At 40.8% G+C, this 16,954-nt stretch overlaps 1 protein-coding gene and 1 long non-coding RNA gene across 2 annotated transcripts in view; one reads left to right on the top strand and one right to left on the bottom strand.

Annotated features, from left to right (window-relative positions):
- LOC140739410 (uncharacterized) overlaps positions 1–16,954 on the top strand; it is a 972,090-nt gene that overhangs the window by 74,721 nt on the left and 880,415 nt on the right. The window lies entirely within an intron of this gene.
- The window catches only part of LOC140739408 (prenylcysteine oxidase 1-like), a 63,529-nt gene that overhangs the window by 16,799 nt on the left and 29,776 nt on the right, over positions 1–16,954 (bottom strand). The window contains exons 3-4 of the mRNA XM_073067690.1: positions 14,072–14,246; positions 12,540–12,751 (exon numbers count right to left, since the gene is read on the bottom strand). Coding sequence (XP_072923791.1) covers positions 12,540–12,751; positions 14,072–14,246 — 387 coding nt within the window. The remainder of the gene's footprint in view (positions 1–12,539; positions 12,752–14,071; positions 14,247–16,954) is intronic.

Raw genomic sequence — 16,954 nt, 5'->3', positions numbered from 1 at the left:
GGTTTTCAAAGCTTGCAGAGAGATTTAGGCCAGTTAGAAGAGTGGGCTGAAAGATGGCAGATGGAGTTTAATGCTGATAAGTGTGAGGTGCTACATTTTGGTAAGACTAATCAAAATAGGACATACATGGTAAATGGTAGGGCATTGAGGAATGCAGTAGAACAGAGTGATCTAGGAATAATGGTGCATAGTTCCCTGAAGGTGGAATCTCATGTGGATAGGGTGGTGAAGAATGCTTATGGTATGCTGGCCTTTATAAATCAGAGCATTGAGTATAGAAGTTGGGATGTAATGTTAAAATTGTACAAGGCATTGGTGAGGCCAAATTTGGAGTATTGTGTATAGTTCTGGTCACCGAATTATAGGAAAGATGTCAACAAAATAGAGAGAGTACAGAGAAGATTTACTAGAATGTTACCTGGGTTTCAGCACCTAAGTTACAGAGAAAGGTTGAACAAGTTAGGTCTTTATTCTTTGGAGCGTAGAAGGTTGAGGGGGGGAATTGACAGAAGTATTTAAAATTATGAGGGTGATAGATAGAGTTGACGTGGATAGGCTTTTTCCATTGAGAGTACGGGAGATTCAAACAAGAGAGGGCAGAAGTTTAGGGGTAACACTTGGGGGAACTTCCTTACTCAGAGAGTGGTAGCTGTATGGAACGAGCTTCCAGTAGAAGTTGTAGAGGCAGGTTCGATACTGTCATTTAAAGTAAAATTGGACAGGTAAATGGACAGGAAAGGAATGGAGGGTTATGGGCTGAGTGCAAGTCAGTGGGACTAGGTGAGTGTAAACGTTCAGCACGGACTAGAAGGGCTGAGATTGCCTCTTTCCATGCTGTATTTGTTACATGGTTATATGTTACATGATTATATTTTGCTTCACAGCTGCACAAGTGAAGCAGAAGTTGCAACAAAAGCCAAAAAGGACAGCTGGTCAAACACTTAGTTTAAAAAGCAAGAGGTTTAGAGTAAAAGGAAAAGAAGGAAATTTTCAGGTTTGATACCTGGAGAGCAACAAGCATGGTCACCAAAGGTAAAATGAAGGGCAATGTTAAAGATGTCAGGTCTGAAAAAAAGCAAAGTTCTGGAGAGAAGAGAAGCTGCAATATTCCCCTCAATGGAGGGTTGTGTGGGCCTCTCTCTCTCTCTCCCCGTCTTGTTTTACGGCGGTTGGCACCCAGCTTAATGGTGCATTACCGCCACCTTCTGCTCCGGAGTATGCGATGGACTCATATTCTAAATCCCTTCATCCAATCGCACACACACCCTAACCTACACTTTATCCTCCCCATCCTAGTACCCTATTTCTGTTTATCCATCATATCCTATAAAAAAAACCCTGTACCCCTTAAGAACGCTAAAAATACCCTGACCTGTGTTCTCTCACCCATGCCCAGCAACCCTTTTAATGTGAATTCCTGCACCCCCAATTCCCTTAGATTAATTCTCATCATCTCTCTCTGTATCCCATACTTCCTGCAACTCAGAACTACATGTTCTACTGACTCCTCTTCCTGACATTCCTCACACAATCCTGTCTGGTGTTTCCCTATCAATTTCAATGTTTGGTTTAGTGCACAGTGCCCCAGCCTTAACCTAGTCCACACAATTCCCTCTCTTCTGTATCTACTTCCTACCCTAGTACCTGCAACACTTTTTTGTATTTGATATAAATGCCTCCCTTTCCCCTCCCCGTCCCATCTTTCTTGCCACATCTGGTTAATTTTTTCCCAGATTACACACTTAACCTCTGCTTTACTGATACTAATGTGCATTTCTATATTTTCTTTCTTTATTGCCCTCTTTGCCAACTCATCCACCCTTTCATTGTCCTTCACCCCTACATGAGCTGGAACCCATAGAAATTTAACCTGACCTCCCTGATTTGCAACTCTTGTGACTGACTGAAGGACTTCATGAAGTACATCTTGCCGGCTGTTTGAGTGAGAAGACCTTAAACTTGCTAGTACTGAAGATGAATCTGAGCATATCAACGCTTTGACTAGTTTAGTTTTCTCCACCCAACGCAACGCAACCAACACTGCCATCATCTCCACTGTATACACCACTAACTTATCAGATGTTCTTCTGCTGATTGCAATTGCTTTTGCTGGTATAGCCACCCCAAACCCTGTCACTCCTATCTCAGGTTCCTTAGCACCATCTGTATAGACCTGAGTATAATCACCATACTTTTCCATCACATGACAGTTAAATGCACTTACCAAATCAGTTTTATACTTTCCTTTCCTTTTTACCTCTAACAAATGTCAGTCTACGTCAGGCCATACCAGCTTCCATGGAGCTACAACTGGATAAACTACTGAAGGACATATCCTTAGATCAAACACTCCACATGATCTAGCAATATCATTCCCTACCCAACTAAAGTTCTCCCTCTGAAACCTCCCATTTTCCCAGGACTCCTGCAACACTCCTTTAGCAGGGTGAGAATCATTGTGTTCCTGCAAATTAGCCCAGTAGTTTGCCATCAATTGCATCCTTCTTAATTCCAAAGGCATTACTCCCATTTCTACCTGCAGGGCTGATACTGGTGATGTTTTAAAAGCCCCACTGCACACTCTCAAAACCTGAGCCTGAATCACATCCAGTTTCCTTATAAGAGACCTAGCTGCTGATCCATATGCTACACTTCCAGAATCCAACACAGATCTTACTAAAGCCACATACATTCTCTTTAATGCTGAACAACTTGCTCCCCATTCCCTACCAGTCAAACATCTCATCACGTTTATTACTTTTTTACATTTCTCCTCAACTTTAATGATATGGTCTGCCCATGTTAATCGTGAATCAAATATAACTCCCAGAAATTTAAATGATCTAGCCCTTTCTAATTCAATCCCATACATCCTTAACTTCTTCCCTACCTCAATTCTTTTCCTAGTGAAAAATACAGTTCGAGTTTTTTCCACTGAAAATCTACATCCCCAATCATAACCTCACTCTACCACTTCATCAATTGCTCCTTGTAGTTTCCTGATTATATGCTCCATGTTCCTGCCTCTTTTCCACAAGGCCCCATCATCTGCAAACAGTGACCTACCTATATTCACTGGTATCTTTGTGAAGACATCATTGATCATAATGATGAAAAGTAACGGGCTAATCACACTACCCTGAGGTATGCCATTTCCCACTATGTACTGTTTTGATAATTCTGATCCAATCCGAACTTGAATTTTTCTACCAAACAAAAAGTCTTTAATCCAATTAAAAACTCTCCCCCCAACCCCCATCTTGTGCAGTTTAATTAATAATCCTTCCTTCCACATCATATCATAGGCTTTTTCAATGTCAAAAAACACTGCAACTACTGATTCTTTATTTGCCTGGGCCTTTCTTATTTCAGTCTCTAACCTTATCACTGAGTCCATGGAATTCCTTCCCCTCCTAAAACCACTCTGATAACTTGCCAGCATTCCTCTCTTCTCAAGATCATATGAGAACCTTTCTGTTATCATCCTTTCCATTACCTTACATATATTTGATGTTAGTGCTATTGGCCTGTAGCTAGTGAGTTTTGACAGATCCATGTCAGGTTTCCTTATTGGAATTATTACTGCTTCTTTCCATGCACTTGGTAATCTTCCCTCCTCCCACACTCTGTTATAAAAATGCAGTAACTTCAAGAGCACTCCTTCTCCTAGATTTTTTAGCATAACACAGCATATTAGATCTTTCCCTGGGGAGGTTGGTCTCGATCTCTTTATTGCTCTCACCATTTCTGCCACAGTAAATGGATCATCAATTATATCATCTGTTTCTTTCCTCCTGTTTATCACACCTGGGTATCGACTCATTGTTCTTTCCCTTCTCCCTTCTTCAGACAAATTTTCTGAACTATGTATCTTTACAAATGACTTGGCCATGATCTCAGCCTTATCCCTGCTGGAGACTGCTGTTTCCTCCTCAGATATCATTACTGGATACTCACAATCCCTTCTATCTCCCCCCATCCTCTTAATCATTCCCCATACCTTTCCCATAGGCGTTGTTCTTCCTATTTTGTTGCAAAAACTCCTCCAACTTGCCCTTTTAGCTTGACGTATAGTTCTTCTCACCACTGCCTGTGCCTTCTTAAATTGAATCAAATGCTGCATATTATGGGTTCTTTTAACTAGCCTGAATGCTCTATTTCTGTTTTTTACAGTCTAACAACATTCCTCTGTCCACCACGGCACTATTTTTCTATTCATCCTATTTTTACTCCTGGGAATAGATCCTTCTGCTGCCATAATAATTGCTGAAGTCACCCGACTGTTTAATTCATCTGTATTTCCAGAAATGTCAATCTTTGTCAATGCTTCTTCACTTAACTTCTGGAACTTACCCCAATCTGCTTTTCCAAACACCCACTTTGGGACTCCCCCACCTGGTCTTATTTCAACTCTTGCACCCACTGAACATAAAACTGGGTAGTGATCACTGCCTACTGTTGAAGCAGTCCAAACTCCCCAGTTACTGATGCCAGCCAAGACATTAGACTCTAATGTAATATCTAATACCAACTCAGTTCCTGTTGTTATGTTTATCCTTGTTCCTCTACCATCATTCATACATACCAAATCCCTTTCTTCCATCAAATCTTCAATTGCCGTTCCATTTGAATCTGTACTCGGATCCCCCCATATTGTGCTGTGAGCATTGAAATAGGTACACCACACTACTTTATGTCTATTTTGTCCTTGCATCCTTAGTAGGCTGTCCAAATCCAACCTTTTACATGGATTGTAGTAGTTAATTATAATCACTCCCTCCCCTCTCTCCCATATTTCCACCACGATGTATTCCTGATCGTCTCCTTTTTCCAGTACTCTATACGGTATACCTTGCTTGATTAACATAGCACAACCTCCTCCTCCCCCTAGATTTCTATCTTTCCTTATCATTGTATACCCATGTACCACAAAGTCTAAAGCTGGTTTCAACCAAGTTTCCTGAATACACACTACATCCGGTTTTACAACCATTTCCTTAATAAAGTCCTTAAATTCCTGGCCATTGGCCAGTAAACTCCTTGCATTCCATTGCAAAAGAATCACCATAATGAGTACTAACCAACCTATGACACTTCCTGGCTTGACTGATTAGTGAGGTTCTCCCTCACTTCTTCCCATGTCAGTCCTACTAACCCTACATGGTTTACTGCTGCTTTGACCAACCAGCTGAATTTTGTCACTTTTTGACTTTACCTCTGCCGTACTATTAATGACTCCTGCAATGAATGTTACTAGAGCTTTTTTCCCACATAAATCCTGTCATTTACTCTTCGCTGCATCTCTTGCATCCCTATTGCTCTCTGGTCATTAGGAGCATTATTCTGTTCTCTTGACATTCTTACAGCTTCTGCATAAGTGATCTTTCTTTTCACTCTTATTTCTTGAATTTTATTCTCCCGTCTCATAACCTCACACCCACTATACGCCACATTATGAGCTCCTCCACAATTACAGCATTTTGGTTGCACTACTGTTCCGCACTTTCCATATTCATGATCACCCCCATATCTAGCACATCTGCTCTGCCTTTTACAGTTTTTAGCTATGTGTCCGAACCTTTGACAATTATAGCACCTCAATGGCTTTGGCACATATACCCTTACTGGGTAACTCATGAAACCCAGGAACACTTTCCTTGGCACTCTTTCTTCTTCAAATTTAATCAATACTCTTTCACTTTCCTTTTTCATTCCCTCCTTTGTTGTTTTCAGTCTTAGAACATTAATTACTTTCCCCCCTTTGATATTCCTCTTCAACTCCTCCATGTTTATACTCATTGGTACACCCGTGATCACTCCTTTACAACCACCATTTCATGCTCCCACCCTCCCTGTATATTCCACCTTGCATTTTCCTATCTCTTTTAGCTTGAGTGCTTTCTCAAGTTGTTCCTCATTCGCACATCTTACCAATAGATTGCCATCATTAAGGACTTTTGCAAATACTATTTCCCCTATCTTACTTGCCAGAGTTGTTGTTAGCATAAATGGGTTAATTTTCTTCATGTGTCCTTGCGCCTTCTCATTAAACCTAATTATGACAACACCTCCTCTCTGAACTTGTTCATCTTCCTCACTTTCAGAACTCTCTCCACTGTCATTTCTTATTCTTTTATTCCCTTTGTCTCGGTTTTCATTCATCCATCCCCTCACTATCTCCTTATTCCCTTTATTTCTCCCTTCACATTAATCCATTTCTCCCCAGCTGCCTACCTCTGATCCCAAATCCCTATCCCACTCCTTCTCCACTCTCTTTCCCTCAGCCCCTCCTCTCGCCTTGTCTGCCATTACCAGACCCGGGCAACCCCTTCCCAGCAATTCCCACTCCTTCCCTACTCCCTTTCCCTCAACAAGTTCCAAACCACATTCACACATGCACCACCCTCACAGATGTTCTCTCATCCACACATCTCTGCCGAAGCAGCCATAGTTCCTCATCGTTGTGTGGGCCTGTGGTTCTACTGATTTAATAAATGGGCTGCATTTAGTACAGGCTTGAGAGCAGGCCTTGTTTGAATCTGCACTAATTAGTTGCATGCAAAACCTCCACATTAAGTACCCAGATCCAAAGCTATTCATTACAATGATATTCAGGTGACTATAGAACTGACTTCAAGTAATGGAGCAAACGAACTGGAGCTGTTGTCGCCATATGCTCCAAATTATTTTAGTTTTTACAATATTTACTGTGGCCACCCCGCCCTCTGATTGAAACATAAAATCTGCAGTTCAACTACAGGAAAAAGATACAAATCATTATTAAAGTTGAACCTAAAGTGAATCTCATTAGATAGTTTGGTTTGCCCAGGTTCATCCACACATTAAAAAGATGCATAACAAAAAGTAGTTGCATCTCAGTCTGGTATAGCAACTGATCTTTACTGGACAGATGGAATCTGCAGCGTGGTAAACACTATCCAGTCCAGTTCTCCCTTCCATCAGCTGTTTCTTTGTGGTGTGTTGCAACAGGAATCCTGGCTTATGACATCATCAAGGGTGCCTTTTTTTTAAAAAGTTTATTTAGAAGCTGTGGAATTGGACTGCAGGGAGTAACTTCCAGAGTTAGCCTTTCAATATATTGAAGTCACTTCCATAAAACATCAACACCCTGCTAAATCTCCTAGTCATATGCCAATTCTAATTATCACAGGAAATGTTAATTATTACCAAGATACAAGCAATCAGTGTTAGGAACTCTGTTCAGTTTGCTCAGCCGGGTTTGAAGTTAGCACTTCGTAAAATGCAGCCTTGTTTTTCTTCACTGTGGTCCATTGGAAAGGTTTAGCAAACTTTAGCAAATAACAGTATAGTTTACAACATTGGATATCCAACCTGGAATACTGAATCCAGGTTGGAATTGCAGAATTACATGAGAAATTCAAAATTAAAAGTAGGAACAGACAGCCACACAATTCTTCAAGCCTCTTCCACTATTCATGAAGATTATGGGTTGAACCTATTCCATAAACAATATTATTAATAATAGTCATAAAACCAGAACTTCAGTGATCTGTAACATAAACAGGCTGGTCTTGATTGCTTGCTTTCTTTGAGCTCCTTTTCTTCTCCTGTTGGTAACAGATGTAGGATTGCATTGATCATAGAGCTGGGAAAATACTTGGCCTTGAAATTCCTCTGTACCTTGGAAGGCACGCCAAAGGCCACTTTGTGCAAGGCCACTCCAGCAGACAGATCTTCTCAAATCCCAAGGTGTTATAGAGTAATACTGCATGGAAATGGACACTCAGCCCATCTGATTCATGCTGACTAAGATTCCCATGGAAGCTAGTCTCATTTGCCTGCATTCAGCCCATGCCTCTCAAAAACTTCCTGTGCACGTAGCTGCTGAAGTAACTTATTAATGTTGTTATTGTACCTTCCTCAACTAGCTACTCTGGTACCTCATTCCATATTCTGCGCGCTCTCTGCGTGAAAAAGTTGCTCTTTAGGTCCTAGTAAATTCTCTAACCTCTCAACTTAAAACTACACTCTCGAGTTCTTTATTCCTCAATTTAGGGGAAAAGAATGTGCGAAACTTGGCAGTCACTATGCAGAAATAATAAGGTTGATTAATAATCCAATAAAGAAACACCCAGCTGTCAACTTCTATGGTTTAGCTGCTAAGTATATTTCTGTGAAGAAGGAAACTTAAAAAGGAACTTGATTCCAGGAATAACATTTCTGTGTAGCACAGAACAAGATCATTTGCTGATACGGAATACAGCAAAGCAATAAACTTTACTGGTTCTTGCCTTATACTGTAGATGTACCCACTATAAATCAGGAAAGCTGTGCAGTGGGTTATGTCCAAAGTCCAATCCGTTGCTGGGTTAAAATTTTGCAGATTCTCAAAATGAGAGCAAAAGAATTATAAAAAAAAGTGCATATAGATATTGGTACCCATTAAATTCTTAAGATCAAAACCTGTAACATACTGAACTCAGATCTTGGCCCAACTGTGAACCCAGGTATAATCTGATTAATTATACACTTAATCCAACAAGAGTTTAACCACATTACCATCACCAAATCCCCTACTATTAACATTCAAGCAAATCACAGCGGACTAGTTCTCTAATTACAAGAGCAGATCAGATGCTAGGTACTTTGCATCAAAGATTCATCTCTTCACTTGCTGCTATCGATACTACGTAGGCCAGGAGTGTGCTGGAATACTGCTCATATTTCAAATGCTGCTCAGCCTACACTTATGAAGCTCAACACCATCAAGGATAGAGAAGCCTGGCTAATTGGCTCCATCTTCACTCCCCCACCACCTGCGCACCATGGCCGTAGAGCATACGGCAGTCCAGCATTGCCACCGGCTGCAGTTGACCCAGATCCCTGCTGGATTCTCATCCATCAGCTTCTCAGACAATGCATTACAAATCTGATCATTCATCGTAAAAGAGATATTCCTCGTGTTGCTTCTGTTTTTTCCCTCTCCAATATCTACCTGCTAGCTACTCATCCTCCCATGAATCAGAATCTCTTTTCTATTAACTGTTCAATAAAGCAGAAATTTGTAAATACACTTTCTTTATAATTTTTTACGGTGTGCAATCTGTTATTTCTGGCTGACTGACAATTCTGAATGGGCATCACTTACACAGCGTTCGCTCAAATTGAGATTTCTTTAATCAGAATATCACGATGTTCCTGTTTGGTTGAACCCCAAATCATACCGACCCTAGACGTATATTCTTTATGAAAGGTGGCATTCTCACCTCTGCATCCTGTGGCTGCTAACAGAGTTGGCAAATGAGCCAAGTTTATATGGAAGGTGATGGGTGGTGCCAGGTAAGTGGGAAAGGTCAAGGGTTGGAGAAGAAAGAATCTGACAGGAGGGGAGAGTGGACAGTAGGGGAAAGAGAAGGAGGAAGAGACCCAGGGGGAAGTAATAGGTCAGAGTGGGGAATGGAGGAGGGGAGGGGAATTTTCCAGAATGGGGAAAAACTGAATTATTGGCTGTGGAATTTGGAAGGCAAAAAGGAAGGTGAGATTTTGTTTAAAACTTTGCTGCCCTAGTAAGGTAAATGGGAGCTAAATCATGAATTCATTCAGGTTGGATTTGTGAATACAAATCACCCTTTAAGCTTAATTGAAAGCCCACAGTAAATCACATCTGTCCTTGAAAGGACAGCAGAGGTAAACCATTAAACCATTTCTTCTGCTCTTTCTGCCAATTGACAGATATATATTGCTAGCCAAAGGCTGGCTAGACAGAAGGTCACCCGAGACAGGCCCTCTCAGTTCTGCATTTGTTTTTGTGCAGGTGGCAGTACAAAAAGTTTGGACAGTTTCCCATTCAGACCCTGTGAAGGGACAGGCGTGATAGGAGTTCAGAAACAGAAATTGAGCAGTGTTGCTCTGCTAGGCAAAAAGAAATTAATCAGAGAAGAAACTGCTCTTTAAACGATTCTGCTGAAAGAATAAAAAGTTAAAAAAAATCAGTTCAAAGGACATCACAACCAATTGCTTAACAGTGTTCTTTAAGCCCTCATTACTTTCCCTACAGAAATGTAACACTTTTGTGGGCCTTCAAAGGGACATGTGCACTGCACAAACACCATCGTTACAACCTGAAAACAGTCCCAAGTGGGGAACAGGGACAAAGGCAGGAGACGAGAAAAACCAGCTTCACTGATAGAGGACTTGAGGCTTTTATTAGAGGAAATCACCATAGGAGCACACTTCTCTGTCCAAGTTAATAACTATACAATCCTAAAGAAAGATTGGAGATTTCTGCCGGGAGAGGAAAAGTCTATACTTTAGGAAAGACTGCAATAATCACGTGCCCTAGTGTATGCTTCCGTGAAGTAGCAGAAAAATAGATGAAGTGTTCTCCTGTTCTGACTGCAGCTTGGGTCCATTCATCTGCACACAGACTGCAGCAGTCTGTGGGATGTGCAGTGACCTTGTGTTGAAGCAGTTGAGAATGGGGAAGATGCTAAATGACAAGTGCTGGTCTACATTTGAGGTCACAGATCTTGGAAGGTGTGGTCAGAGAAGTTTAAGATGAGGGTTCAGTGGACCCTTTACGGATAAGGCAAGCCCTTCTCTGCTTCCTGCCACATACATCCCTGTGACTGCCCACGATATCGGAGGCCCTGCCTATCTCCATGCCATTCAGCGAAAGAGAGATGGGTGACGGCAATGATCATTGTTGGTATTTTTTTCTGAAATATTGTTAAATATACAAAGGAAGTTCAACCATAAAGGAAAGCAACAGGACTGCAGAGTACCATGGAGCAGCCTGGCAAATGTTTTCTTGAGCATTGATGCTTTAAAGAGCTTTGTTTCAGGACAAACAGCATCAGCGAAAGCTAATGGGCTTGTAAACAAACAAAAATTGCTGTCATCCGGACCTGTCAGTTTGGGGAGAAAAGACAAAAGGCACACTCAAAGAGTCCAAAATCTACCATGGACATCATTATGGTAAAGTTAATGCTTAAACATCAAAAATCAAACTTCTCAATGGAACCAACAAGCCTGGAAATGGGCAGAACTCTGCTCAACTCCTCGTCAAACCATTTTCAGCCACACAACATACTGTATTTGTTCAATGCTGTGAGGACAAATGCCTAGTGTTATAAAACACAGAAGGTACAAGACTTATTTCAAAGTTCAAAATACAAAGTAAATTTATTACCAATATCACGATGTACTGTACTAACCTGCAATTCATTTTTTGTGGGCATTCATATTAAAACAAAAGAAATACAATAGAATCAATGAAAAACTACAAAGACTGACAAACAACCAATATGCAAAAGAAGATAAACTATGCAAACAAAATGAAACACAAATAAATAATAAAGAATATTGAGAACATGAGTTGTAGAGCCTTTGAAAGCGAGTCCAACCTGTGGGATCAGTTCAGTGTTGCGGTGAGTGAAGTTTTCCATCCTAGTTTGTGAGCCTGATGGTCGTAGGGTAGTAACTGTTCCTGAACCTGGTGGTGTGGGACCCAAGGCTAGTATACCTCCTTCCCAATGTCAACAGCAAGAAGACAGCATGGCCTGGATGGTGGATGTCCTTGATGATAGACACTGATTTCTTGTGCAGCACAAATTGTAGATGTGCTCAATGGTGGGGTGGACTTTTCCTGTGATGAACTGGGCTGTGTCCACTACTTTCTGTCTATTTTTCCATTCTTGGGCATTGGTGTTCCCATACCAGGCCATGATGCAACCAGTCAGAATACTTTCCTCTGTACATCTATGGAAGTTTGTCAAATTTTACCCAAAATAAATCTCTAATTTATTAATAAGCATCAGTGGTGCAGTCTGTAGAGCATCTAGAATCTACCCCTGAGTATTGTAAACAGCCAACTCTGCTCTTGCTGGATGGCTGCAGATAGGAGGCACAAATGCACCAAAATGGGCGGCAGGATAATGCAATCAGAAGAAATCCAGGTTTATTCTAGAGCTCCAGTGCTGTCTACGTGGGGTTGCTTGTCCTCCACGTGCTCCAGTTTCTTCCCACATCCTAAAGGCAGGTGGGTAACTCAGTTGGTGAAGATGGATTATAGAATCTCCAGGACTTTGATGTGAATATGGGGAGAATACAAATGGAATTCACGTTTAATTTGCGCAAATACTAGGTGGCTGATCATCAGCTTAAATTCAGTGGACCACGTCACCCATTTTTTGTGTTGCATCTCTCTCTTATTCTTAAAAGTCTAACTATTAATAGAACGCAGGTCTCCATTATTAAGAAATCTTAATTACAATAGATATTGGTTTACCATGCACCCAGATTAAGACTACTAAATGAGTAATGTTTAAATTTCTGCTGCACTGTTTCAGCTTTCTACAATAGGAATAATTTTGCCAGTATAATGTTTATACTTGGGACTATAATATTCAGTCGCAATATTCTCCTGCACCTTAATTAAATGAACAATATTTTAAATACTATAAATTATCCTAACACCAGTATTGAATATATTGTACAGTTTTTAATACCTGTTAAACAATGGTGTGTTGATTAATCAGATACAAAGGGATACATACCAACAAATGCCGGAATGGATGCCAATTGGCCATAGTTGACTCTGGTAACCGCAGTAACTATTTCATCAATGAAGCGCTGTGTGATTCCCAGCTCCTGCAGGGTCTCTGTCACAGAGCGCTGTGTCAGATTAATGTAACGTTCTCCACCCAGTGATTGTAACATCTCCTCCACTGTACTGAACGCATAGCCATGAGCCTGATACTTGTAAATCCTGTGCCAACAATTATATCATAGAATTAAATGACTTCTTTTTCATCCAGTAACTTCAGACTTAACTGATTGTCACCTTACTTGTAACAGATCATGTTCTTTTTAAGACATTATTAAAGGTTGTTCAGAAACAGGAAGTCTAGAATTACTCAGCAGGTCAGGCCTCATCTGTGTGAAAAGAATTTCCCTTGAACAATTGTAGATTTTTTTTGTCCAGCAAGTTTGCCCCAGAACGAACCTATCCTACATTACTACATGATTGCAACTGCAAAGTCAACTACCAACGACACAGAAAGAAAACTCAACAGACAAGTGACAATTTAGAAACATAAGGTGTTACTGATTGTAGTGGCAATTCTATTTCTGACAAAGGGTCACAAACCCAGAACACGGGCTGTTTGATGCAGACAGATACTGTCCAATTTCCTGGACCTTTTGTTATTCAAGAGACAAGCATATGACTGCAGATGCGGTAACTTGGAACCAATAAAAAGAATCAAACTGCTGGAGAAACTCAGCAAGTCATGCAACTTCGATGGAAGCAAACCGATGGTTGATGTTTCAGGTCAAGGCCCTGCATCAGGTCCTGTACCTTCCGCAGATGCTATCTGACCCATCACGTTCCTCCAGCCGTTTGTTTTTCCTTTTGTTATTCCATCTGCTCTGTTCTATCACAGGCCCATGTTTTGTTCTTCTGCCCTCTGTCATTTTACAAATTCCATACTTGCTCAAAACCTAATGTCCCAGTTCAGAATCGAAGCATTAACTTCCTCTTACCACATTTGCTGCCTGTCTTGTTTTTCCAGCAACTAAATCCATGCCATTTTTTTTATTTATTTAGATACAACATAGAACAGATTCTACCAGTCTTTTGAGCCACACCACCCAGCAGTCTCCCAATTTTACCCCAGCCTAATCACGGGCCAATTTACAATGACCAATTAACCTATCAACTGGTGTATCTTTGGACTGTAGGAGGAAACTCACACAGTCACAGTGAGAACATACAAACTCCTTACAGGTTGCTAGTACTGTAAAGTGTTATGCTAACAACTATGCCAGCCCATTTCACTGCTATTTGTTACATAGTCTATACCCTCATAGGCTATGTGGTCATACATTACACCTGCCTTAACACAATAAAAAGTACTTTGGTATATCCAAGCATCATGGAAAACAAAATATTGATGCAAGTTTTCTCTTCCAGTGAATTTGTAAGAACAGGTGGAGTGAAAATTGCTCCAAAGTGGAGATGTGTGCATCTTATGAACTGTACTCCGAAGCCACAGTTGGTAACACAGTAATCACACAATGTCCATACCTCATAAACTTTTCCATTATTTCTTCTACCCACATCTGCAAGCGTAGCAAACCAAAGCCATACCGCCACCACAACTTAAACAGGTCCTGGAGATACCAGTCAGTTTCTTCAAACACAAAGTGCTCCCCATTGAAGATTGCCACTTTCTCTGGGACACTTTTTCTGTGCTTTAGTCCTTGGATGGAGAGAGAAAGAAAGAGATTAACAAACAACAAACTATGTTGAAAGATGTCAGTTAGGTCAAAACTGATAACTCATGTGAGGCACTCTTGACCTATCACTCAAGAACATTCAATGACAAAAATGACATGTAAGGCAGCAAGCAAGCAAAGATCCCATGTCCAACACCTGCTTGTGTGTTCTGTGCTGGGATGATAGTAGAGGGCTTGGCATTATGGAATTATGGATTGGAATTGGGGAGAAAGTTACATTGACCTGGCTCTGTAATTATTGAAGGGCTCTAGGTTTTACTCAACAGTTAAAGTTCCCAGCATAGGGCGTGGAGAAGGGCCAAAAACTGATAGAAGAAAAGGCAGGTTTTAAATCGAACAATTTTTGCCGATAAGCTTATTTTGATTAGAATTTTTTTTAAAATCACAGAGTACTGCCTTTATCATCAAAATGTATCAGTAAGGAAACATGTATACCTCACAGAATATCGAATGAAACTTATTTTTCAGTGGTTAATTCGATGTGGTGGGTGGTTTAACAATTTTAAAGATGGTTATACGTGGAACAGCTCAAACAAAACTACAGTAATCATCATTTTATAAAATAAGTCACAGTTGCAATCCAGCTTGCTCATTAAAGCCTCCAATACCACTGTAGAGAAAGTGTTGAGAAAAAATGCGCTTCAATCAAAATTTAATTGTTTCTTTGCGTGGTGTTTGCCAATTTAAAAAAACACTACTTTCCAAATGCAAATTGCTAATCTGGCACGCTGTTCTTTAAAAAATTTATTAACAGTATTTCAGTAACAGTACTTTTATGCCATTGCAAACTTTTATTGATGCTTTTGAAAGTGATAGGTATAAAAGGTGAGTGTTATTTAGCCACATCATACATCAGCAATAAACCACACGTCTGATTTTGACACATATTAGAATAAGGCATAAGGCCAACAATTAGTCCATTTGGCCCTTTGAGTCTGCTCCACCATTTGATTTTGGCTGATTTATTTTTCCTCTTAACCCCATTCTCCTGCCGTCTCCTCCGCTTTAAATATACCCAATTACTTAAGCCTCCACAGCTATCGGTCTGATGCCATTTCACATAAGCTTATTTTTTGCTTAAAAGCTCATTAGTGATCCAACTGGTTTTGTTTTACAAAATTATGGCAGTTTTCCAGGCACCATTATGTACATTTACTTTTTAGTTAAATTGGTGAGTTTAGCTTCCCCATCAGCCTCACTGCATCATCAGACCACGCTTGTTTGTAACAAGCCAAATGACATATTTGCCAATGACTAATCTACCAATGCAGTATCTTCTCCATTCTAGGTCACTTTCCAAGACATCTGGCATGCTGTGCCTGCCTAAGTTTCCTCTTACAAAGCCAGAGATTCCTAGCAGAATGACGCAGAATTTCAGCTTGACTGACTCAAGTGTGATAATAATCCTTCTGCAGCTAAATACTGAGCTGAAGAGGCCCTGCACCAGTGAGCTATACGAAAGAATCTGGCCACCTCAGCTCAGCCAAGTCAAGCCCAGCAGAAACTAATCTTGCACTGGGTATCAAAAGAAAATCCAAATACTCTCTCTCAGGTTGGATCACATCAAACCTGGTGTCTATTAATCCTTGGACGATCAGTATCAGAACCACCAGGCATGATAGGATTGGATGTCTGCAGGCAGCCAGGAGAAGGCAAGGAGCACAGGAAGAGGTTCTTGTTTATTGAAGGAAGTTTTCAATATAGAGATTGACTAAGCATCCCAAGCCAGTTGGATCAGACATTAGAGAAATTACAAGTTCTTAGTCTTAAAATGCTTTTGCTCTCAAGTAATGTCCGGGTGATGGAGGCAGATGCTCCAGAGCTTGGATAGCTTGCATGTTCAGATATAGGATTCTGGTAGTTAGGGCTAGCCAACAATAAAGAATGGAGGTCTCATCTTACATGAGAGCAAGTCATCATTTTAGCAGGGTAAGCAACGTCCCTTTAGTGCAGGAGCTGGCCAATCTGCTCTGAGTCAAGGTGTGGTCCATTCCACTTTGATGTTTCCATTAGTAGGAGAGTCTTTGATCTGAGGGCACTGTCTCAGAATAAAGGAATGTCCCCTTCGGAACTGAAATGAGGAGAAAATTCTTCAGCCAGACGGTGGTGAATCTGTGGCATTTGTTACTATGAACAGCTATAGAGGCCAAGCCAACTCAATATACGAGCGGTGATTGATAAATTTGTTGCCCAAGGTAGAAGGAGTCAATTTTTAGAAAACCTAGCACATTTATTTTTCAACATAGTCCCCAGCATTTTGTGTGTTGCTTGAATTTCCAGCATCTGCAGATTTCCTCGTGTTTTCCCCTCCTACATTTACACACTTAGTCCAGCGGTCGTGGAGCATACAGATCTTGGACCTCCAGAAAGTGTCCACAGAGGGGTGATTGATAAGCTTGTAGCCTAAGGTAGAAGGAGATGAGTTATACAGCTCTCGTTACATGCACATGCAGGTCAGCTTCTTGAGTGATTATGCAGAAGGTTTGAAGTTAATAACTCATCTCTTTCTTAGGCCACAAACTTATCAATCACCCCGATGAGTTATTAACTTCAAACTTTCTGCATAATCACTCAGAGAGTTGAACTGCACGTGCATGTAACGAGAGCTGTATAACTCATCTCCTTCTACCTTAGGCCACGAAGTTCAAGATCCGTATGCTCCACGACCGCT

The sequence above is a fragment of the Hemitrygon akajei genome, chromosome 15 (genome assembly GCF_048418815.1).
Source record: "Hemitrygon akajei chromosome 15, sHemAka1.3, whole genome shotgun sequence".
NCBI classification, from domain to species: Eukaryota; Metazoa; Chordata; class Chondrichthyes; order Myliobatiformes; family Dasyatidae; genus Hemitrygon; species Hemitrygon akajei.
The sequence above is the reverse complement of the archived record's forward strand: the minus strand, read 5'-3'. Positions and strand labels throughout refer to the sequence as shown.